This window comes from Convolutriloba macropyga, chromosome 4 (assembly GCF_964194025.1).
Source record: "Convolutriloba macropyga chromosome 4, txConMacr16.3, whole genome shotgun sequence".
In the NCBI taxonomy this organism is placed as follows: Eukaryota; Metazoa; Xenacoelomorpha; order Acoela; family Convolutidae; genus Convolutriloba; species Convolutriloba macropyga.
The window spans coordinates 25,467,174-25,492,289 of NC_134471.1; the positions used below are offsets into that span (position 1 = coordinate 25,467,174).

General features: G+C 37.9%; 1 protein-coding gene across 1 annotated transcript in view; it reads right to left on the reverse strand.

The window, feature by feature from the left end:
• LOC142337548 (uncharacterized) overlaps positions 1-25,116 on the reverse strand; it is a 73,052-nt gene that overhangs the window by 37,964 nt on the left and 9,972 nt on the right. Inside the window, exon 9 of the mRNA XM_075386850.1 lies at positions 24,794-25,049. Coding sequence (XP_075242965.1) covers positions 24,794-25,049 — 256 coding nt within the window. The remainder of the gene's footprint in view (positions 1-24,793; positions 25,050-25,116) is intronic.

The window sequence follows — 25,116 nt, forward strand, 5'->3', positions numbered from 1 at the left end:
AAAATTAATTATAGCAGGACAAGCTTTGAATGACAGTCCAAAGGAATGAATAAACTACTAAGAACCAGACATCAACCATAGTTAAGAGAAAAACTTTTAAGCGTATGACCCTAAATAAATACAAGTAAACGAAGGAACTAAAAAAATTTTATTATTCCATTAAAATGAAAATGCGTATTTTGGTAAAATAGTTGAGTCAAAATTATCCAAACCAATGACACTAGGACAAAAAACTATATACACTAAGATATACATAAAACTGTCAACAAATTTCTGGTTTTAAGGCCAAGGAAAACCAACGAAAAATTGTGTTTTACAAATTTATAGATAAAAAAACAGAAAGGAAAAAACTGGCTTAATTGTGATACTATTACAAAAGATAGGGTCATTATTAAGATTTAAAAGACGTTTTCATATATTGAAGTCATGGTAACATCTCAAAAATCAACATTAAGAAAGCATATAACATTTTATTATTTCGAGACAAAAATTCCCATGAGACATATCCTCAGTGAGATTAAGTGATAAAATCAACAAATATGGGAAGAACTCAAAATATCGGCAAACTGTTATAAAAACAAATAATTTCAAATCATAAAAAACAAAAACTACAACTAACTACATTAAAGTTTGTTCAAAATAAAAATGTTGGCAGTGCAAAAAAGCGTCGCTTTTTACAAACAGAAAAAAAAACCTGTAAATCTTCAACGTTTATCGTATTTTGACAGCAAAACGTATGACATCTATAGCTTCTTGTGTGCCTGCAATGGACAAAACATTAATTAAAGCAGGACAAGTCTTGAAATACAGCCCAGAGAATGAATAAACTACTAAAAAGCACACATCAACCATTATACAGAGAAAAAAAACATTTAAGCGTATGACTCTATAAAGATGTAAACATAGGAAGGATTTATCAAAATTTATTATTCCATTAAAATGAAAATGCGTATTTTGGTAAAATAGTTTTGTCAAAACTATCTAAAAAATTAACATTAGGACGAAAAACCACTTACACCAAGATGTACATAAAACCATTAACAAACTTCTGGTTTTGGCCAAGGAAAACCAACGAAAAAATTTGTTTGATAAAATTATAGATAAAATAACAAAAATGAGAAATCTGGTACAATTGTGATACTATTTTAAAAAATAGGGTCATTAAAATGATTTAAAAGACGTTTTCATTTATTGAAGTCTTGGTAACGTTTCAAAAGTCAACGTTAAGAAAGCATATAACATTTTTTTTTCGAGACAAATCGCCAATGAGACCTGTCATTATTGAGATTTAGTAATGAAAACAACAAATATGGGTAAAACTCAAAAGATCTTCAACTGTTATAAAAACAAATAATGTCAAATCATAAAAAACAAAAACTACAACTAACCACATTAAAAAGATCAAAGTTTCACTATTAGAGATCCAATTATACCTGCCGTTATTGATACTAAATGCCACAAAAACAAAAAAAACAAAAACGGCAAAACAAAAAAACTCACTTTTTCATGGAAGTACAGTGTGCAAGCCATGAAGACTTTTTGGTAAAATAAAAAATTTCGAGAAAATTGAAAAATGTAAAAAAAAATAACAGAAAGTGCGAGCAAAACTTAACAATTCACAAATACTTTTTGAAATGAATTAAGGCTAAAGTCACAAACGGATTGAACTCTGACCTAAAACATTTGATATCGTCTATTAAGCCTCATCAAACCTAAAAAAGACAGCGCCCCCCAAAAAATTGGATGGTAATAAAAATTGCTTTTCTCTAAAATGTATGAGTAGTGGAAAATGAGGGGGTCTACCGCACAGAAAAAGGATCCCTCCCTCTAGTAGCCTCGAAACCACTTTCTATATATTTCTAACAACTATTTTTTGTATTTTAGATGCTGCCTAACCACCTGGGCCATAGGATCATGATTTTTATGTTTTATAAATGCTTTTATTCAGGTTCTCTTACAAGGTTAGTTCAAACCGTTCAAACTTTATCTTTACCATTGACATTTGCCAAACAGAATAGTTAGCTTGGTATACAACTTTGTTCAATTTCTTTGAATATCAAACCTCTGTCGAACAGTTTTATTATACTGTAAACTCCGTATGTGTACTTTTTCGTTTTCTCTTTGCAACGTTTAGCTTTTTATCTACAATCAAAAACCGGTTCCTTGATTTGAACTTCAAGTAAGTTAAACAATTTTGTCTGAGCTTTGTGTTGTGTAATGCTTTAGCTTACTTGTCTTTGAATAGCAATATCTTTAGAAAATTATATTAACGAAATGGTTCGAAATTGGTATAAGAAAGCATTTTCATGGTATAGGGAATATTTATGCGCAAATTATCATCGAGTTTATCAAAAGTTTCATCAATAAATTTCTTCGTCAGACGGTAAGACAATAACGTCGTCATCTTCAGGCGCTGCTCTCACTTTAATGATCTTTTGCTTTCTCGGCTTAACTATTGCGATTGGCTTTTCTCTTTTGAGAGTTGCTCGATGACCTTCTTTATTGTATCTTAGAAGGGCTGTAAATTCTCGAAGTCCCAAAGCCACATATTTCAACTCCCACATTTCGCCTTTGTTCTCAAATTTCTTGATTTGGAAGAACACTGATAGCATCAGGTCATCGGGGTCGAAATACTTCATTGAGAGTCGGTAGTAGACTTTATCGTTATCTAAATAGAAACATAATTAAACTCACGAAAGCTGTTTTAATCGTTTTCTGTATAGGGTTAGGTGAATTAAAATCTTAATTAAAATTCAACTCTTCGAATAATATCACATATTGCTGAAATTATAAAGTGCGATACTACCCTTGATGTCTCGTATCACCTCGCAATTCTTTGAATCAAGCCGCATTCTTTCGCACGCCTCAATATGTATCACGAGACGTCCATCTGCATTGATTTTGCCCTCAGTGATAACTCTGATAAGGTCAGTGTCCATCATCACCGTGTTTATTAGGGACCTGAAATGTTCTTCAGGTAATGTAAGATTTTGGTACAAAAATCTTTCACCGTTCGAATATTTATAAAGCGATATTTCAATTGTTGCGCCCTCCGTGTTATCTTCTCTCCAAATTCTCACAAAGCGCGTAGAGGTTTGGTATTCAAACAGATAACCAGACATTTGTAGTGTATTTAGTTTTAAGTTTAAATTTTGTTTTTTGTGAAAGAGCTTAGGATGGTAATTTGCCGATTTGTGGGCTTTTTATACCCGTTATCAATCTCAGATAAGTCTGTATCTCGACGGAAAAGAAATTTATAACCGCAATTTACGGTTTTTACCTTGCGGCGCATTCCATTTATGGGGTCTCATCGGCGTTTTCTTTTGTGGTGCATTGGAGAATATCTTTCAAGTTTTGTTAGTATTCATAATCTTAAGCAGTCGGCAAACTAGATTTCGCTCCGATAAAATTTCAGGTTTTTCCGCTCGCAAATTTTCATTTTCTAAATAATAATCCTGCGGACCGCTTTCGACTTTCAGACTCAACCAACTCCAACAACTAGTCTGCATCTGGAACACGTTTTTCCGACAACAAAACGATACTGTCCTGCAGCTTTCATTCTAATTTGGGTTTGGAGCCAATCAACGCGTCAAGAATCCATTTCAACACACAGAGAAAGGGTATGTGTTGTCTTAAATAAATTCAATTCTGCAGTTGAAGCTGTGCGAAGCCAGGATGTGTTTAAACACTCCTTTTTTTAAGATGCCGTATTTTTCTGATGCCTTTTACAATATTGTCTTCGCTTAAAACTTATCGATTCTTGAGCAACAAAAATTGCTTGATTGTCTGATCATTGAAAAATATTGCGGTAGGGGTTAACATATGCCCAAATTTTCTTTACTTCTGTTCTGCACGTTTTTTAAAAATATTGAATTTGTAGAGAAGCTGCTCTAGGGGTTAATTTATGCTCAAAATTTTTGCATTTCGGTTCATTGGTCAATGCAAATTTTTTCAATTTTGATACTAACAACTCTATTCAGTTATTTGATAATTCCTAAATCACTGTTCTAGGGGAAAATTTATGCCCAAATTTTCAATTTTGTGTTTCGTTGTGCATTCTTTTTAAAAACTGAACATCGGGGTTTCTCAAACCTCCCTAAATTTTTTCCAAATACAGCTTCAGGGGTTAATTTATGCTCAATTTGTGTGCACTTCTGATCAATACTTAATGCAGTTGTTTTGAAACTTGGAAATACTTCCTGCTTTAAAGTGTGCTTTGTTGCCCAATTTTAAAAACACTTCACTAGGGGGTAATTTATGCCCAATTTTTTCTCCGGTGATAATTATTAATTGCGAATTCTTGAATTTACTAATACATCAAACCACCTCGCTTCAACGTATCAAACTTAGAAGTGAAAAAAGGGGTTGATCGTTGCCTTGTTATGCCATCGAAAAATTTTTAGCTCGTTTTGCAATAAATACCGATCACGTTTACGTAGGGTTCAATGATATCGTGCAACTTCTGCGATGAAACGTTCCAGAGCAGAAAAGATCTTGCTCTGCATAGACAGCAAAAGCATTCTAATCTACCGGAAAGCAACTTCAGTTGTGGGCACTGTCAGGTAGTTTTCACCTTGGCCAAAAACTTGGTGCGTCATCTCAAGAATGTGCACAAGTTTCCGAGGACTCTTCGCTGCAACACTTGCCATACTTTCTTTGGGAGTGAGGAGTCTTGGAAGGGACACTGTAGGTCACAACATTCTGTTCTCCCTGGTGTTGAGCTGGCGCAGCCATCCACAAGTGGGGCTGAGCAGTTTGAGTTGGAGAGGGAGAGAAAGGCAGTGAATGGACATTTTCAATCCTATCGTCTCAAAATTGTTGGTGACCAAATTTTTGATCCTTTTGAGTTTCTGGTAACAAACGAGATGGCAATTAGAGATTTTATTACAAACCGTTTGGCAGAAATAGTTACTTCGAAGGTAGGATTGTGTATAGAAGTGAAATTTACAAAAGCTTTGCTCGAAGAAAGCACGATATCGTTTTTTTCACAGTCCTCTGGAGAGTGTGACCACTTGCTTCACATCAGATGAATATTTTGCTCACGTTGATAAATTGCTCACAAAAATTAACGTTTTTTGCACTGCTGGCAGCGGATGGGTTATTGACCGGTTAAACATGGTTGAACTCAAGTTATCAAAATATTTTCCACTTCGTGCTGGGTCTTATATTCCAACGCCTACTATTTTAGAGAATCAGCGCAAGTCTTTGCTCAATATTAAAAATTTGAGGGATAATTTGTGTTTTATCTACTCTATTCTCGCGTTTCTTTTTCCTGTTAGGCAGAATCAGGAGCGACCACAAAGTTACAAAAATAATTCGAGTTTTCTCATATATAATCCTAGAAAAATGCCAATGGCCCTGTCCGATATTCCTAAATTTGAAAGAGATAATCATCTCAAAATAAACGTTTATGCTCTGGAAAAACGAAATATTTTTCCGGTTTATTTATCTGAGTATACTGGCATTGCTCGTAGAATTCATCTTTTGCTTTTGTCGGACAAAAACAGCTGGCATTATTGTTTAATTAAAAACTTAGATCGTGTGCTTAAAATTCTTCTGCGAACAACGAACACCGCGAACTCCAAAAACAACGAGCGAAAGTTTTGCGAAGTTTGTTTACAAAGTGTTGCACGTGACAAATTTTCACTTCACAAGTCCTTGTGTTCTTCTCTACAACCGCAGATTATTGAAATGGCTGCTAAAGGAACAACGCTTTCTTTCAAGAACTGGCATAAAACATATAAATGTCCGTTCGTAGTTTATGCTGATTTAGAAGCTTTTGACGTTAAAACTGAAGATTTTGATTTGGCTGCAGAACAAATGCAAAGTGGTTTAAATAGCGGTGGTGCCTCCACAACATTAATCGAAAATCAGTACCCGTGCAGCTTCGGTGTTGTTCTCGTTGACGTGCGCCTTGGACATGTAAAAATGGAAAAGTTTTATCGTGGAGATGACTGCATTGCTGTATTAATGAATACCTTAAGATCGTGGGTGAGATGGGCCGACACGGAACGTCAGTGATTTCGATTTTTAAACATGTCAAAAACTCGTAAACAAGAAATGTTACAGAATTGGATGGAGCCTTGCTGTATTTGTCATAAAAGTTTTTCTGGAGAGCTGCATGACAGTTCCGAAGAAAAAGTTGTGCACCACTGTCATGTTACAGGAAAAGTCTTTGGTGTTGCACACAACTCCTGTAATTTAAAAGTGACAGTCGGATCTTTCCTTCCTGTCTTTTTTCATAATCTTTCTCGATATGATGCACATCATATTGTGAAGTACCTGAAGTTGGAAGATAACGAACAACTTTCAGCCATCTCCCGGACCGAAGAGACGTTCATATCTTTTTCAGTTCACGTTCCTGTCCGTTCCTACATCAACAAGGCCGGAGTTGAGAAAACAGTTCGTCACGAAATTCGATTTCTAGATAGTATCAACTTCATGGCTTCTAGCCTTGACGCTCTTGCAAAAACTCTTCAAGATTCTGACTTGAAGCTTCTTCGCCATCGTTTTCAACATTTTAATTTCAACGAATTCAAAAAAATTAGAGCCAAGGGCATCTTCCCCTACTCGTTTTTGGATTCAAAAGAAAAATTTCAAGCTGCTCTACCGGAATACGGTGAAGAGTGGAGAAACACGTTAACTGGAAAAATTGACGTTACTCCCGAAATGTATTCGCAAGCAGTTGAAATGTATCAGCTGCTGGAATGCCGCAATTTCGGGGATTACCACGACGTTTATTTACAAATAGATGTTTATTTGTTGGCTGATGTTTTCGAGTTGTTCCGAACTGTGTGTATTTCAGTGTATCGCTTAGATCCCGCGTATTTTTACAGTGCTCCAAATTTGAGCTGGGATGCTATGCTGGTAACAACCGAGGTACAATTAAGTTTAGTCGATGATATTGATATGCTTCTTTTATGCGAGAAGGCTATTCGTGGTGAGCTTAACGGCGTTGGTGCTCTTCGGCATTTCAAAGCCAACAATAAATATTTGAGCACCTATAACCCTGACCAAGTGTCAGTATATGGTGCATTCTTTGACGTCACTTCGCTTTACGCTGGAATTATGATGAAAAAGTTACCGAAGGATGGCTATCAGTGGTAAGAGTGTAGTTCTGTAGAGGAGTTGTTCTCTAAATATGAAGCTGACAATAATGTTGGCTTTTTGTTGAAGTTGATCTAACCTACCCTCCTGCTATTCATGATAAACATTACGATTTTCCTCTTGCGCCAGAAAAACTTTTCATCAAAGATGATTGGCTCTCACCGTACAGCAAAAAGTTTGCGGGAAATCGTGCGCCTGTACCAAAGCTAGTTGAGACTCTTTTTGATAAACGAGGCTACATTTGTCATATTGAGAATCTTGAAGTTTTATTGCAGCCAAGGTCTCAAGGTTACTGCGCTTCATCGTATACTTCAGTTCAATCAGTCGAATTGGCTGTCACCCTACTTTGGGAAAAACACTGAAATGCGAAAAAAAGCAGCTACACCTTTCGAAAAGAATTTTTATAAGTTGATGTCAAATGCGTGTTTCGGAAAAACGATGGAAAATAAACGAAACAGAAAAAACATTCAATTCGTTTCAGAAGAATTCCAGGCCAAGAAACTTACTGCTAAGCCTACCTTCAAATCTTTTCGAATCATTAATGAGCACCTGTGTTCTGTATACTCTTCTATTCCGAAAATTAAATGGGACAAACCGACCCCTGTGGGTGCCGCAATTCTTGATTTATCTAAGTTGACTTTATATCATTTTCATTATAATGAAATGAAACCGCGTTGTGGTGAAAAAATTTGTGTTACGTACAAAGATACTGATTCCTTGTTGTACCGCATTGAAACTGACGACCTGTATGAAGACATGCAAAGTTTCAAACACTTATTGGACCTTAGTGATTACCCGCCTTTACACCCACTTTATGATCCGGTTAACAAAAAGGTTGCTCTGACCATGACTGACGAATTGAACGGAGAAATTTTGCAGGAATGTGTTGTACTCCGATCAAAAATGTACAGCATTCAATTTCAAAGTGGGACCAAGCAAAGCGCTAAAGGGGTGCAAAAGTGCGTAAAGAAAACACTTCATCACGACAAGTATTTAGAATGTCTTGAATCGGGAAAGAGCACTAGAGCAGTAATGACGAGAATTCATTCCGATAACCACCAGATAAAAGTTTCGACAACGAATAAAATTGCTCTCAGTTGTTTTGATGTCACGCGATATATTGAGTTAAATGGTATCAACACACTTCCTCATGGATATTATAGTTTACAGCAAGTGCCGCCGGTCGATGAAAATGTTGTTTCGGAGCATGAGTTAGTGAGCAGTGACAGTGAGAGCAGTGAAAGTGATATGCAAGACGAAGGCGAACCTCCTTTTTTTGAAATTTTACCAAACAACCAGATTAGCCCAGCTACTTCTGCGGCTGACACTTTCGGTTATTTCTTTTTTTGTGTGTGTTTCCAGGTATCGATTTTGACACAATTTTTCTTGTTTCAGCACCTCCTGATCCAGGTTTCTTGTACCGAGAAATTGACGACAATGAGCCAGTTGTTAATTGGAGTGACTTGAGTGATCTGGAAGAGGAAGCTTCTGAATTGGACGACCTATCTCGTAATCCGTTCATAGATAATGAGGCCAGAGAATGCAGTGCCTCGGAAAGCGAAGTTGACAGTGAAGAAGCACTAGATTTTGGCTCCAATTTAAATACAATTTTCGCTACTAGTAGTACTACTAACACTCCCAAAAAGATTTCTTATATTAATAATTATGAAAGCAGTGATAGTGATCAACCTCTGCCGAAATATAGGAGACGGCAAAATATTCTGGCCTTAGACTCCGACTCTTAGATTAAATGATTGGAAGGAATAATCAGTCACTCAATGTAACCTAATTTATTAAGTTGGTTGTTTAATCTTTCTTTCTGTCTGCCTCTATAGCATTAGAAAACAACAAAAAAGCTTGCAGTTGTAAAATTCTATTACTAAATAATATTAAACACATAACTTGTTTTCAGCTTTGTATTAAAAAATTGAATCAAATTTATCTCATTCATTCGTCCAACATTTTGCACAGTTTTAAGAATTTTCATTTTCAGTTGTTTCATAGTCTCCATTCTGGTCTTCTTTGAGAAAAATATGTTCAAAGATAAATGATGACTGTTTGAAATTAACTCAAGGGCTGTATAGATACAGTAGAGTCTACACAGGTTTGACGACTTAGACTGAATGGGCGGCGATGAAACAACTGAATGCACCTCGTAAGAGTGCCTATCAGAGTAGAGGTTAGCAAGTCGTCTGTACAGATGATCAAAATAACTGATTGATATATCAAGACTATTCCATATCACTATGTTTGTGAACCGGACAGGCTTTTTTGCGTTTGCTCTGAAAAGTAATGGGAAAGAAATAATAAGTATCCAATGCGTTCCAGGAAGTTTTTTTGGTGACGTATTGACTATCTGAAAGCGGATTTTGCCGCTTTGTTTAATTCGAGGAAAGTTATCAGCTGACCACACTCCTCCAAAGGCGAATTTTAAATTACTGAATTGTTGACAGACTCTTTCTATGGTGATATTATCCATGTAATAGTGTTTGATTTTTTGCAATATTTCGACTACTATCTATGAAAACTTGACTGAAGCGCTCTCCGATTAGAAAGATTTCAACTGCTTCCGGCAGGGCTTTTGAGAATAATAATTTCAAAGTAATCGGGGCTCCTGTAAGTTCGGGGAACAAGGTCAAGTTTTTCGATGCTTCCTGCGAAGAGGTCAAATCAAAGGTGGACATGTATTTGTTTTCGAAGCCGTCAAGACTTATTTTGTTTCCCCCGTTTTTGAAACCCAATGCTGTCATCGTGTTATAATACAGACGAGTGTTGTCTTCTGTATCAATTGGTGTCCCTGCAATTGGCAACCCGTTACCTCGAACTATTTCAATACGTTTGAGGTCAAATTTTTGGTAGTCAAAGGGGTTTGTGCTGTATGATCCCCTGAATTGGGCGTTAGGGACCATACATAGGGTCAAACGTCGGATGGGTTCTGTTCCGAAAATCGATTCCTTAATGAATGAGTTTTGCCCTGCCTGAATTATAAAACTTTTACAAAGGGATTCAATGTAGGGGTATCGAGCTGGCGCTTTGGTGAGTGCGCGCTCAATTGAAACACGTACTGACTCCGTCAGTGTTATTTTTCTTACAAAAAGAGATGCTTTTTCTATTATTGCTGCGTACATTTTATTGTCTTGTGCAATTAAGCTGAACTCGTTGCTCGCACGGTAAAGTTTAATGCGGAGCTCTACCTCGGGTATGAGTAATTTTTCACATGTGAAAAAATCAACATACAGTGCGCCATATAAATCCGTCGTGTAGTTTTTATTTAATGTTTTTTTCAACCTATCCGTAAACCATCTGCCTTTGTCTCCGTCTGCTATAGCTGAATCGAATTCGTAACCTTGACAAATAGTCCACGAGTCTTTACTGTCACTGTTTGTTGTTAGCTCTGTCTCTAGAAATGCTCGGTGATGGTATGTATTGTTACTGTAGGCAACCAAAATCCCGCTTAGATAAATTTCAATATGAGAGAACAGGCTGTGAAGTGTGTTGTTGGTAAAAACAACAGGTTCACCGTCACTGTAGTCTATTTTTTCCTGTCCATTTGGCTTGTAAATTGCTGCTTGAACGGCTAAATGAATATAATTCATGTCAATACAGTTTCTCTGGTCACCACTGATTACAAAGTCTAGTGTTGGTCCCCTTGGTCCGGTTTGGGGGAAGACTTCTTGGTCATGTCCACTCTCGTAATTGATCAATACGCTCGGTTTTTCGAAAAAATCTAAAGCTGTGTGTGTAACCGGGTTTGCTATGTCGTCTGCCAGGCTTTTGAATTCCAAATTTAAATTGGACTGTATCGTCATTTTGCTGTACTATTACTACTAATAAAACTAATGATGATCTTGATTATGATTGTTGGTTGGTTCGTTGATTGGTTGGTTGGTTGGTTGATTGGTTGGTTGATTGGTTGATGATTAGCTAGCTAGCTCGCTATCTATCATCTAGCTTGCTAATAGTATTTGATCTTTGAAAAAATTTCGGACCGACTGCGTTTCGTTGGCTTTTTTGTAGAAGTGACGCTTGAAGCTGTGTTCTTCCGTTTTCTGCTGCCAGCGGTCTTTGTTCCTGCTGGTGCTGATAACGCTTTTCCGTCATGACGTTTTTTCACCAATCCCAACCGGGGGAGGGCCACGCGCTCGGGCGGAACGGGTCGCGCTTTTTGCGCCGGTCGCCCCCGCTGCGGTCCGCTAACCCGGCGCGCCGCCCCGGCCGGCTTATTGGACGGTTGTGCAACAACGAGACTTTCAGAGATTGACTTTTTCAATGAATCCTTAGCAGCTGTTCTAATTTTCTTTTTTCCTGCAATGGCCTGTCCAATTTCTGGTATTGCTGCTGTCACTAAGTGTTTTCCCAATTTTTTGGCCAATGGTAAAGCATACTTTTTCAATAATGGTAGAGCACATCTCCCAACTCGTACCGCAAGTGCTCCAAGCCCTGCTGCTCCTGATCCAAATTGACGAGCTGGTCCTCCATGGGCTGCTTGGGGGCTGCCGCCGCCGCCGACTGTACCAATTTGAGCATCATAGTGAGCGTCCATCTGAAGTGATGTATGTTATTGCTTGCTCTGACTGACTGACTGACTGACTAACTGTTTGATTGATTGAATGAATGGATAAATGAATTAATTATTGGCTGAGCTGGTTAATAATTTTATGTATGATTATTTGGGTGATTGATTGATTGCTTGACTGATTGAACAAGAGTTCAAATGTTTCAATTGTTTTCAACTGTTTGATTTTCAACTGTTTAACATTTGATTGACTTTGCTACTTGATAGATACAGTGAAGAAATGGTAGTCATTGAACTTGTCTGAATTTAAGGGTCAAGCATGTTCGGCCGACTGATAAAAATGGCATTAGCTGGCCTTTTTCGTCTCTGAGGGTAATTGATATTGATTGAAAAGAAGACTTGACAACTGTCTTCCATTGCAGGTTTGAAAAAGACCGGTAGCTGATGATGCTCCCTTTCCTGTTTTCCTCGTCTTCTGTGTTTGCTATGAGAGCGACTGTCCTTAAAAGTGAGGTAAATGTGTTGCCTAAAATTTCGTCTTGAATCAGATCACAATAAACAAACAATGTGTGGCGTCCTCCAGAGATGTCTACAGGAAATATTGGGGTTGAATTTGGCGAGAGGTCTTCAACGCCTAGTATGTTTTTCAAATCCAACGAAACCAACCTGATTGTTTTATCATTATCGTTGCTCACACTTTCATCCTCGCTTGTGTTTGTATCCGCCAATATGAAGCCGGCTTCCTCATCCTGATTCTTTTCGTTGCTTCTATCCCTCTTTGCTGCTTCTGCTGCTGGTCGGATACGTAACAGTTGGCTATGTCTACTGACTGACCACTCGATAGGCCATGTCTGTTGTTTTCTGGAATTGTAGACTCTTTCGCATATCTTTTCCAGGACTTGATCTGCTGATTGATAAATTCCTTGGGGAATGCTAATTTTTTTCGGTGGGGGATCCTCCTCATCAGCTCTTGTCGTCCATATTGGTTTTCGTTTTCTTCGTGAAATTGGTACGAATACTTCCTTGTTTATCGCTGGTTCAATTGGAGCTTCGAGTTCACCCGCATTTGCTGCTTCATCCTCATCTTCCTCTTCTTCATCAGTTTCACTCTCTTCGTTTTGGGCACAGTTTATTTCAACAATACCACTTGTGACATTTTTGACATTTGATGGCCATGATATTTCCAATAGGGCAACTTGCCACAAACCTTTCGATTTGTTCAGATCTATGACTCTTGGTAGCAGATTCGAAAATGTTGCGAGGGTATTGTTGGGAAAAGTTTCAGTTGAGGAATTGGAAATAAGGTTCACAGTAAAAGTGCTTGCAGGTAATTTCATTCTTCTAGAAATTTAACAAGCTCAGACTCATAAAATCTTCCGCTTATCTCTTCATTTGAGTCGTTAGATACAATTCTATAGGTAGGGGGATCTAATGTTAAAACTTCTGTTATTCGAAAAACTTCGTAGCTAAACTGTATTTTGTATCCACGATGGAAGGTCTCAATTTTCCTCCGAATGCGTACTGTATCGCCTGTTTTAAATTTTGGTTTCTGGAGCCTACCGTTTAGGTTCCATGAGACAAGATAACTGGTGTGTTTATTTAATACATTCTTCGGTGCTAGACCGGTTACTCGATTCACACGTCCGTTTATAACTTTAACAAAATTCGGAAGTTGGTCAACGTATTTTGTGGTGTGACTTTCGTTCATAAACTTGTAAATAAGAGACTTTAAAGATCGAATGTTTCGCTCTGCAAATGTGCTCTTTTTCTCGTTGTGAGTCTGATAAACAATAATTTTGTTTGCTTCACAAAAGTTTCTGAATGCTCCAAGAAATTCTTTTCCGTCGTCAACCCATACCCTTTCAGGAGATATTTTCGTCTTTCCTAATTTCAGCATTCTCTGGAAAGCTTTTTTTGTAGTTGATGCGTTTTTATATTTCATGTGTTCAACTCTCAGATAGCGACTCAATGTGTCCACAGCTACAAGCAAATATCTAACGTTTTTATTTTCGCTGGCAATTGACTGCATATCTGCTAGATCTATAGACCAGATTTCGTTTATTCTGTATGACTGCACTTTGAGACGCAGAAAGCGCTGCCTGGCTTGTTTAAGTTTTGTAAAAGTGGAATTTGTTGCAAGGTAGTTTTCAACTGTTGACCTTCGGATGCCTGTCTCCTTGGCCAAGCGATCAACGCTGCCGTATGAACTGGGAAACCCAATACGTGTGTAAAATTTCTGAGCTTTTCTATAGTCGGCGTTTTCTGTAAGCGCCGACGATACTATTCTCTCACTTTTGGATTTAGTGCAAGTGAATGTGTTTTTATCATATTCAGAGGCATTTGCAAGTCCGCTGCATTGAAAGTGTACAAACCACATATTGTGCAATAGAATAGAGGCCTTAATCTTGTACTTTTTCCAAGAAACTTTTTACATGATCCGCATTTTACTTTCTTTTTGGAAGGTCCTGGGTGCCTTTCAATTCCGGCCTTTAAAAGCAGAAACCTTACAATAGTTGTATGGGCAAAGGTTTTTTTGAAGTTATTTAAAACATCGAAAGCCATGCGAGCTGCTGACCTCTGGTGCTAGAATGTTGTTGGGGTGCGCACGAGGCCGCTTGTTTTGCGCTCTTGTTTCCGACAAGGTGACTACCTATTTTCAGTTCCTTAAAAATATGGAGATCTTCCGAGGATATTTTTTTCGTCGGAAGCTGCAGGTTTATCAAAAATTCGATTAGGTCTGAAGTTGAAGCACTTCCGTCGAAGTTACCATGCAGCTTTCCAGTGTTACCGTCTATGCTTATTAGTGTTGACTCATTTAAAAGGTCGATTATTGTCTTGCTGCGTTCAATTTTTCCTCCACTCAAGCCTGATTTTGTTAGCTCATCAATAACACACTCAACTTGTTCTGTGGTTAATTGCGAAGCTTCTTGGGACGATTTTTTCTTTTCGTCTTCTCTCCCTGATTCCGGCAAATCTACTGACTTTGAGTTCAATGCTGATGCGATGCTCAATTGAGCTAATGTCTCGCTTTCGCCTAGATTTTTGTTCTGTAGAATTGCTTGTTTTGTACTTTCTTCTCCGGACGGTTGGGAAATTGCGGCGGTAGTAAGTTGTTTGTAAGTGTCTACTGAAATTAGTATGAATTCGTCGGCGGCTGACTGTGTCATATTGTAGATTTGAAGTATTTTTGAATCGGATCGTTAATCATTTTTAGTAGTCTGATCCCTTTGTCTGTTGACAGCAGTTTCCGCTTGCTGTTGATTTTCACACGTCTGTCACACAATATGGAAATAATTCTTTCGAAGGTTTTAAATTTATTGATTGCTTGGTTGTCAAGGTTTAGAGAAACTGTTCCTTTAATGATGTTAAATACGCAGTCAATAATGAATTTAACAAACGTCTCGGAACATTGGAGGAGAAAAAATTTTTGCAGTAATGGTTTAAGAGTTATAAAGAGATCTAAAGTACTCAGATGTTGCGAACGATTCATCAAGTTTGATTATGTTCTGCGGTGTGCTCGAGCAATAAAAAATGGTAACGTCGCTGTTGATCTGTGAACATAAACGCAGCTTCTCATCACATCGAGGATCTAAATCAATCAATAGGTGACCAAATGGTTTTGAGGTTGCTGATTTATATGCTGATAGTAAGAGAGAACGGCAACCCAACTGCCTCCCTAGGCAATCAATTTGAACAATGTCACGGGGGTTTTTCATCAACAGCATTTGAGTGACATTTAATTCTATTGTTTTTGCATTTTGACCTTTTTGATACAAATTGCGTTTCAAAATAATGGCGTGTTGGTTTTGATGTCTACCTGAAACAACAAGCTTAAGAAACTCTGCTTGATTGCATGCTTCATTATAAATATCATCAAAAATTAAAAGCTGCCTTTTTGTGTTTCCGCGGGACTTAAGTTGTTTCCAATTCAATCCCTGAACAAAGGTGATTTTATCACTTTTTGACCGCAGTTCATCATATAATGGCTGCCAATGCATGCTGGTATATATACAAAATTATATCAAAACTTGGTTGAAATATTTTTTCATTAACTAATAGATCAGCAACTAACATTGATTTGCCGGAACCACTGGGTCCTACCACCATCATCAACAAATGTGGCTCGGTTGAGATTCTTTTAATCATTTTGGTGTAGGGATTATACAGCCCAAGCAAAAGGCCAAGACAGACCAGATATGAGGTTTGTTGTCACTATCATGATTAAAAACAAATAAATAAAGGATACATGATACAAATGAACCAATGAGCACAAATAAATGTATAATACAGAATACCAATGATCTTTCAACACTGCATCCAATCTTCCAAGGGGGTCGTTCCTGATCTTCTTTGTCAAAAAAAATTTTGTTTGCTAATTCGATCGAACAGTCCGGCGAATCTGCCATTATTAGTTTGTATTGCGGCCGGGCACTTTTGGTGGCTTTGACTTGTTAGCCTCTTCAGAAGCAGACAAAAAGTAGAGAGCTAATTGGCCGCTTCGGAAATTAATTGCAGCTCATTTAAAGTCAAATCTATTTCTGTTTGAAATAGTATGAATTTTTCATTCAATTTTTCCAACATTGTTTCCTCAATACAATACTTGAGCTGTTGGTGTTTTGTATAACTTGAATAGCAGCTAACTTTGAAATATGCAAAGTGAATAGGTTTGGATCATAAGTTGTCATATCAAAATGGCATCTTCTGGAAAGTGTCTGACAAGAGCACTTTGAAAGCGGTCCAATGAATAATGCCGCTAATGTGACCCAATAGAAAATGGCTTGGAAAGTTTGAAATCATGTACATATAACCAGGGCCGGTTTTGTACTTTTCTTTCATAAAACCATAGGCGTCGTGAAAAATTGCATGTACTCGAAGGACTTTCGAATCTTTCAAGTATTCATGTAGTGCACTATCTCCCGGGCCTATAAGTCCACCATATGGAGCTAATTTGTCAACTGCATTGACATCTACTTTCGGATCTATGAGCATGCAAACTGCAATAAAACCATTTTTCGACTTTTCGTTTTGTGGAAACGCTCGAGAGACAAGCTGGAAATTACACAAAACTTTATTAATGTCAGCAGATTGGAACATGCGACTGATTTAAAAGGATATGAAATAGATAATGATCAAGTTATCTAATAGTTCTTATCTCGTGTTATCATGTTTTTTGTTTACTTTGGTGAGTCATTGGTTTTTTCCATAATTTCTTCATCCTCCGTTGCTGCATCCCAGCATTCCCAACATGAACATTGTGCATTTGTGAGTCCACAATGGACTTCAATAAACATTGAATGATCAGTTCGGTATAATGATCCCCAACCGGCTGCCAGAATGTCTACAAATGCCTCAATGGTGTCCTTGAATGGGGAGTCAGTGCTCTCGAGACTTTCAATTTTTGCAATTAGTCGCTTCTGGTACTCGGTTAATGTATTGATTTCGGTTCTGCGAGCTGGACTAGATCTCTCAATTTCCCACACCAAGTCCATTTGCTGGCTTCGCTTTGGTATGTCTTCAACTAAAGAATCAGTGTTTCGTATGAACTCTTCGAAGATGTCTCCTCGTCTTGAAATCTCCGATACGTTGAATCGCAAGAACTGTTGATTAAATGTCTGAAAGGCGCTTTGGGGCACAAACACTCGTGCTCTGATTTCGTTGAGTACTTTGCTTTCATGTCGAATAAAGGACTTGATAGTTTTCTCCATGTGTTTAGGATTATCGTTTGAATGGACAATGATGTGCTAGTGCTCCGTGGAGATGTCATCACACCATCTGAAGGATGCACTTGGTTCAATTTTGTTGGGCTCATGGTTGACGACTGCAAACTGCCAATCGGTGAATTGGTCAATCCAATGAGCTAGGCCTTTCGGTTGTCGCTGAGCGGTCAAGGTTGACTGGGCATGTTCTGTTTTACGTCTCATGACCGATAGGGACTCAACAGTTTGCTGAGCAGGTAGTAGATTTTGGGCACTGTATATAATGAATCGAAAACTACTCTGTGGGTTGCTCAACATTTTTGTTGTGTTGCTATTGTAAGAAAAAGGCCTGTTTTATAGGCGGGTTTTATTTGCTTTTGATAAAAAAAATTATCGAAAGAAAGATAATGGGAAAATTCCAAGACCTGCTCCGTCTCAGTGGAATTTTCTCAGTTTTTAGTTGAAATCTGGTGGAAACTATGGTGCTTCGAAAAGTCAACCTGATTCAGTTGGGATTGCGAGCGAGGTTAACCAACTGAACCAAGTTGACTTTATTTTATGACCTTATTTTCAGTTGAAATACTCACTTTATAATGTGTTAACAACCGTAACAGTTACGAATTATATTCCGTTTGAACCTTACAGCAGTTAGTTCTGGTAGTGCAGTGGTTTAGGCATTAATCTAGAGTTTTTGAAGTGTAATTTTGACTTAGGTTCGAGACTGGATGGGAGGGATCCTAAAACTGTGCGGTAGACCCCCCTTTTTTCACTACTTGTATGATAATGGTATCCGTGCTGACAATTTTAGAAAAGTTGCTCAGCCTTATCGTCACACCATTAATCTTTAAAATATTGAAAAAGGTTTTTGTGTTGTTTCAATAATGCTATTCAATGGCAGCTAAATTTTAAAAATTAGATATGTTTGCTTACCCAGGGACAACAGATTTTATTGAATTGTTTCTGATTTTTTCTCCCTTATGAAATTGGCTTAACCAGCAAAAAACGGGTGCAAACGATTTTATGAATTGGTGAAATAGAGTTAAACTTCATCAGAAGTTCTTATTTATTAACAGACACGTACAATTTAAACTGTAAAGATGAAGGGCTAACTTTAGGTGAAAGAAGTTCGCAAAAAACTGATTTTTTTTAAAACACACTTTTAACTGTAATTGTAACCAGCCAATTTTGCGGAAAGAAATTCAAAAAAGGTAAATTTTTTGCAGTTGTCTCAACGAATTTCTAATGAAACATTATCAAAAAAAAGTTTAGCTCTCCATGAAAAAAAAACGACATCATTCAAGCTGGATAAAAAGCTCAAAAAAATTCGAGTAGAGATTTTTCTATTATAAGAAGAATTTTTTTCCCTCAGGGAATTTGAAAGACTGTTTTCCTTTTGATTTTAAAGATGAGATTTTTGGTTTGATATGAAGGGCACTTGTTCCATTATCTTGCAATTACAATAATATAGATATATATATATATATATATATATATATATATATATATATATATATATAAATATATATATATATATTTATATATATATATATATATATATATATATATATATATATATTCTTATACCAACCATGCAAGAAAGATATATTTTTTGAAATCTGATCATTCGTAATCAGTTGGAGGAAACTCAATTTAAGGTAACGTTAAGAAAAAGAAACTGGTGTTTTAAATTCTTAACTTTACATCAAATTTACCTTTCTATTTCCCATATTTTGTTCCAATACGAAAAAAAGATATCTCAGGCTAGAAACAAACTTGAGAAAAAAGCAAAATTTCCTCAAAGTGAGCCAATAGTAAGCAAAATTTTAACCTGGAGATCTAAAAAAAAAACAGAAGATGGAAAATGAGTTTAATTTCAATGGTGGAAAGAACAATAAAGGCAACTCAAGTCAATTTATAGTAAAACCAAAAAAAATAATTATGTACCATAACTTAAAAAGTACCTTAAATGTAAATATGTACCTAATCCTTACGAAAAATGAAACTATTGAAATTTTTAATGAAATGCTTTTTATTGAACATAAGCCGAATAACTTTGCATAAATTGCTCTCGAATGACACGCGGGGGCAGTTAAATTTTTTTATGAGTCCAAAAACTCGGAACTCATAGTAATTCGAGCCCGACACCTCTCGGATAGAAGTCAGCTTCCTTAACCAAAAAGCTGCAACTGCTCCGAGAATCAATTATCATCCACCTTTTATATTAGCAGTATCCATCTTTTCGGAGTGAGAGCAAATGAAATCACTCAATCTGAAAAAAAACAGCAAAAAAAAGTCACGTGAGAGGTCACAGAGAGTTCTAGAACAAAAGCGCAAATATGGTGAAGCAAAAAATTTGCATAAAACGACCAACACGTTTACAATGATTGCTCCAAACTTCGTTCGAGAGCAATTAAAAATTGGCAAGCATCAAACTATACAGACAAAAATTTAGAGCCATTACTCCAATTATATCGAATTACCGTTAAAAAAAATGAAATAACTTAAACTAAGTAACAACTAATATCAAGCTAACTTTGATTGAAGCTATAAAAATTACCTGTTTTTGCGTCCTGTTTTTTCAACGTTGAAGGTGATTTTTGGACTGGAGTGTTTCTGCAAGTCTTATTGGGGGAGCTGGGGGAGTGAACAGAAAATCTCATCGACGACTTTAGGGTGTGATCAAAATATACTCCTCCCTCATGTCCGGTCTTAGTGAAAAAAAGGTGAATTATCGGTTTCTATTATACAAAAACCATTATCATTTATAATCTATAACAAACTATAACAAAAAGCACCAGCAAAAAGAGCAAAAACCATCAGATTCCTCAAATTTCTCAAGGTTTTCTTTTTCAACGTCGTTTATGAGTGCAGAAATTTCCTTAGATTATTTCAATTTCGAGTCCGATTAGATATTTCTTTCTTTCTTGTCGCTTTTCCACAACAATTTAAATTAAGCAACCTAAAAAGTTCATGAGGAAAATGGGCCTAAGCACACAAAAAACTATCAATGAGCGCACTTCTCGATGGGCAAATGGTAAAGGAGGGACTCTGTGGAACGAAGCTATTCTGTCCAAAGCAGCTAAAAAAGCCAGAGAAACATCGAGTCAAAACGAAAATAAAATGTTGGAAAGTGCGAAGACAATATGTCATCAAGGCCTTTTTGGAAAAGCTGCAAAACTTTTAAACTCAGACGGACTTGCACATTCCAATGAGAAAACCTACGAAGATCTTTGTTCTCTACATCTTAAAGAAAAAGAGCCGATTCTACCGGTTACTGATGAGCTGTGCTTGGCATATCAATTCTCAGAGGAACAGAGGAAGTTGTCAGTGACATGTTATCTTCCTTCCCCAAAAGTGCTGCAGCCGGTCCAAGCATGATGTATCCTGAGCATCAATCAAACGTCATTCGTGGCAATAACCCTGAGCAGTCCAGAATCGCAATGCAAAAATACCAACCTAATCATCTTCTGTTCAGCTAGTGGTTTCCCAAATGACGTTGGCCCAACTTTCTGCAACGCCTCTCTAACAGCTTTCAAGAAAAGGAAAACAGGTGCACGACCCATTGCTGTCGGAGAAGTTTTCAGCCGTATTGTGGCTAAAGGTCTTGTTTCCTTTGCAAAGGAGGAGGCATTAGATAGTTTCTGCCCCCAATCAACTTGGAGTTGCCATAAGGGGAGGCGCAGAATCTATTATCCACGCCACAAAACTACTATATGAAGAGTGTAGAAAGAAAGAAGGCTTAGGAGTCCTCAAGATATATTTTAAAAACGCTTTCAATTCCATCAAACGACAGGGAATTTTATCAGAATGCCTGAAACGAATACTATGTATATATACGTTTGTAAGCTCGTGCTACGCAAAACACAGTTCACTGTTCTACAAGAGGCAAGCTATAAAGATTGAAAGCGGGGTGCAACAGGGTAATCCTCTGGGGCCCACTTTTGTTTTCCTTAGCTCTCAAGCCTATCATTAACAAGATTAAGCAGGAAGTCCCATGCTCTTAAATAACTCTTGGTATCTTGACGACGGCATTCTGGCGGGAACTGAAGCCGAACTCTTGCATAGCTTAGATATTTTGGAAAGTGAAGGCAAAGGCCTGGGCTTCAACGTAAGGAAAATGGGCCTAAGCACGCAAGCTACGACATCTGCTTCGTAGGGGGACAGCCAAAAAAATTACACAGAACTACGTCAACATAACCAAAAACAGCCAGAATGATTTATGTGTTTCCCCATCAAATCCTTATGTGTCGGGTCAGATTGGAGAAAATGAATTCAATCCCCAGTGCCGTATTCCAGTAGGCACAACTGTCTTTTTCCCTGACAAAAACGGAAAACTTTATCGCAGCAAAGTTGTTGAACACATAGGCTCCAAAACCAAAATTCATTATTTGGGATACAACTCCAAGGACGACGAAGTATTCGATTCCAAGTTGATTTGGGTTTATCATAGTTTTGGAGCAAAACTCTCAAAACTATACAGCACAAAGTCAAGAAATCTAACGATTGTGGCCCAAGAGGAAATCGACAAACTAGTCAGTGACCCTAATCAGCCTTCAGATATTGCTCCCCCCGATCTGACAAACAACACACTAACAGACAAAGAAATTAATTTCAGAACCCTTGGACCCACAATTAGACACGTTCCTTTTAAAACTCGACTGCGATGGTCAAAATCTATAACAGGGATTCGGGCAAAATGTCATACAAATCCCACAAATAACGAAAACTGGAAAAACCTTCTGACCTCTTCCAAATGTATCCTGCGCCCAGCTTCACGTGGAGGTGGAAAATACAAGTTCCACAACAAAAAAATTATCAATGAGCGCACTTCTCGATGGGCAAATGGTGAAGGAGGGACTCTGTGGAACAAAGCTATTCTGTCCAAAGCAGCTAAAAAAGCCAGAGAAACATCGAGTCAAAACGAAAATAAAATGTTGGAAAGTGCGAAGACAATATGTCATCAAGGCCTTGTTGGAAAAGCTGCAAAACTTTTAAACTCAGACGGACTTGCACATTCCAATGAGAAAACCTACGAAGATCTTTGTTCTCTACATCTTAAAGAAAAAGAGCCGATTCTACCGGTTACTGATGAGCTGTGCTTGGCATATCAATTCTCAGAGGAACAGAGGAAGTTGTCAGTGACATGTTATCTTCCTTCCCCAAAAGTGCTGCAGCCGGTCCAAGCATGATGTATCCTGAGCATCTATCAAACGTCATTCGTGGCAATAACCCTGAGCAGTCCAGAATCGCAATGCAAAAATACCAAACTAATCATCTTCTGTTCAGCTAGTGGTTTCCCAAATGACGTTGGCCCAACTTTCTGCAACGCCTCTCTAACAGCTTTCAAGAAAAGGAAAACAGGTGCACGACCCATTGCTGTCGGAGAAGTTTTCAGCCGTATTGTGGCTATATGTCTTGTTTCCTTTGCAAAGGAGGAGGCATTAGAAAGTTTCTGCCCCCAATCAACTTGGAGTTGCCATAAGGGGAGGCGCAGAATCTATTATCCACGCCACAAAACTATTATATGAAGAGTGTAGAAAGAAACAAGGCTTAGGAGTCCTCAAGATTTATTTTAAAAACGCTTTCAATTCCATCAAACGACAGGGAGTTTTATCAGAATGCCTGAAACGAATACTATGTATAAATACGTTTGTTAGCTCGTGCTACGCAAAACACAGTTCACTGTTCTACAACAGGCAAGCTATAAAGATTGAAAGTCGGGTGCAACAGGGTAATCCTCTGGGGCCCACTTTTGTTTTCCTTAGCTCTCAAGCCTGTCATTAACAAGATTAAGCAGGAAGTCCCCATGCTCTTAAATAACTCTTGGTATCTTGACGACGGCATTCTGGCGGGAACTGAAGCCGAACTCTTGCATAGCTTAGATATTTTGGAAAGTGAAGGCAAAGACTTGGGCTTCAACGTAAGGACCTCAAAATGTATGTCAAGTTGGGTGGATTGGGTTCAAAATGCTCAAGTGATCACCATCTAGCTGCTTTTATTAGTTCAGCGGAGTCCGTTTCGTCTACAGTGAAAGCTCTTATTGGGATGAAACCCATTCTGGAAAACGAAGATAACACAATTTGCCTGGTTGGATTGCAAGATGTAGATAGGAGAATTCAGCACAAAATTCAGGAAAAGTTTGATCAAAAGTCGCTCAATGACCTTCTATTACAGGCAAAAAATGTGCGAGTAAGAGCTCGGTTGCAGTCTCTTCTTGCTCCTAATGCAGGTGCTTGGTTAACCACGCCTCCTATTTCCGCACCGGGACTGCACCTGGAAGCGGAAGTGCGTCAAGTATAGACTGGGTATCCCTATATATGATGCTCCCCGAAATTGTCCCTACTGTAACAATGGTTTTATCGATATATACGGGGACCATTCTCTAACATGTGGAGGACGAGGAGATAAAAATTATCGTCATGACCGTTTGAGAGATAAAGTTTTCTCTTCTTGTGTCTCTGCAAGTTTGAGACCTATGCTTGAAAAAAAAGAACCTTAGCAGCAACAACCAATCCCGTCTTGCAGACCTATTGCTACCCTCCTGGACACAAGCCAAACCAGCAGCGCTCGATGTAACAGTTGTGTCATCCCTGCAATCAACAATCATTGCAAATGCGGCGGATACACCCGGTTATGCGTTAACATATGCTGACGACCGCAAACTAGCTGCCCATGACGCTGACTGCCGGGAAGCGGAGTGAATTTTTTGCCGCTATCATTTGAAGTTCTTGGAGGTTGCTCTGAAACCTCGCGAAGGATAATAAAAAGAATAGCTTGTCTGGGGAACAGAAGAAATGGTTTCTCGGAAGGTTCTAGCGTTGCGATCAACCGATTGACTCAATCCATTTCAATCCAATTAATGCGTGGGAACGCAAATATGATTAGCACCAGTTTCGCCTAAATAATGACAACAGATGCTTGTACCTGATTAGTGCAGAGTTCTCTCATTAAATGACTTGTATAAACCAATTAGATTTTTAGCATTTATTCTTACCTGACCAAAGTGGGGAGAATAGAAACATATATTTCATATCTGGAAAACGGAAATGAGCTGTTGAAAATTGATTTATTAAACTGGTGATCTGTTGTTTTATAAACCTAGTCATGGTAACCAAGTTAATTCATATTTGTAAATGTAAAAAAGTCATAAAAATTAATATCATAACTCTTCATTTTTTAAAAATAAAAAAAACTAACTTATTATTTGGGACGACAAAAAATATAGTCAAGACCATGTATTTAACATCTAGGAGGGTCCCCCCAGACGATAAAATTCGATTCATATTTCTACCATCTCGCCCGGGCAACTTTATTTATTGTATTGGATTGGTTTAAAAAATAAGCACTGATGGGCGATCCGAGCTAAGTACGAATAGGCAAATTTGCCGCTGACAACTGTAGGGCTAGTAAGTAGAAGCAAGACCTGCCGGGAATCCCACTAGGATTTCCAGGAAACTATCTTCCGGGAACCAACCTGGATCTGATCCAACTGTCAACTGACATGTCAACTGGCTGCTTGGTGGGTCGCTGGAAGTTGAGCTGTTTCCAGACATAGTAATCCCGGTTGAAGTGACTCTGCTCTCGGTTTGTGATTGCATTGATCAGCAGGAGGAATGTCTTTGAAGAATTGGTTCCGACTGGAGTTGGAGTCCTTCGTCGGATTGTCTCAAGAACATCCACTGGAAGCCGCGTTTTGCCGACGTCCAATTTCCGACATAAAGCCACTGTATCTAAAATGGAAGTAAGTTCTTTTCCATGGCAGTTATATTTGACTTCCTATTGAGATTATTTATTCTT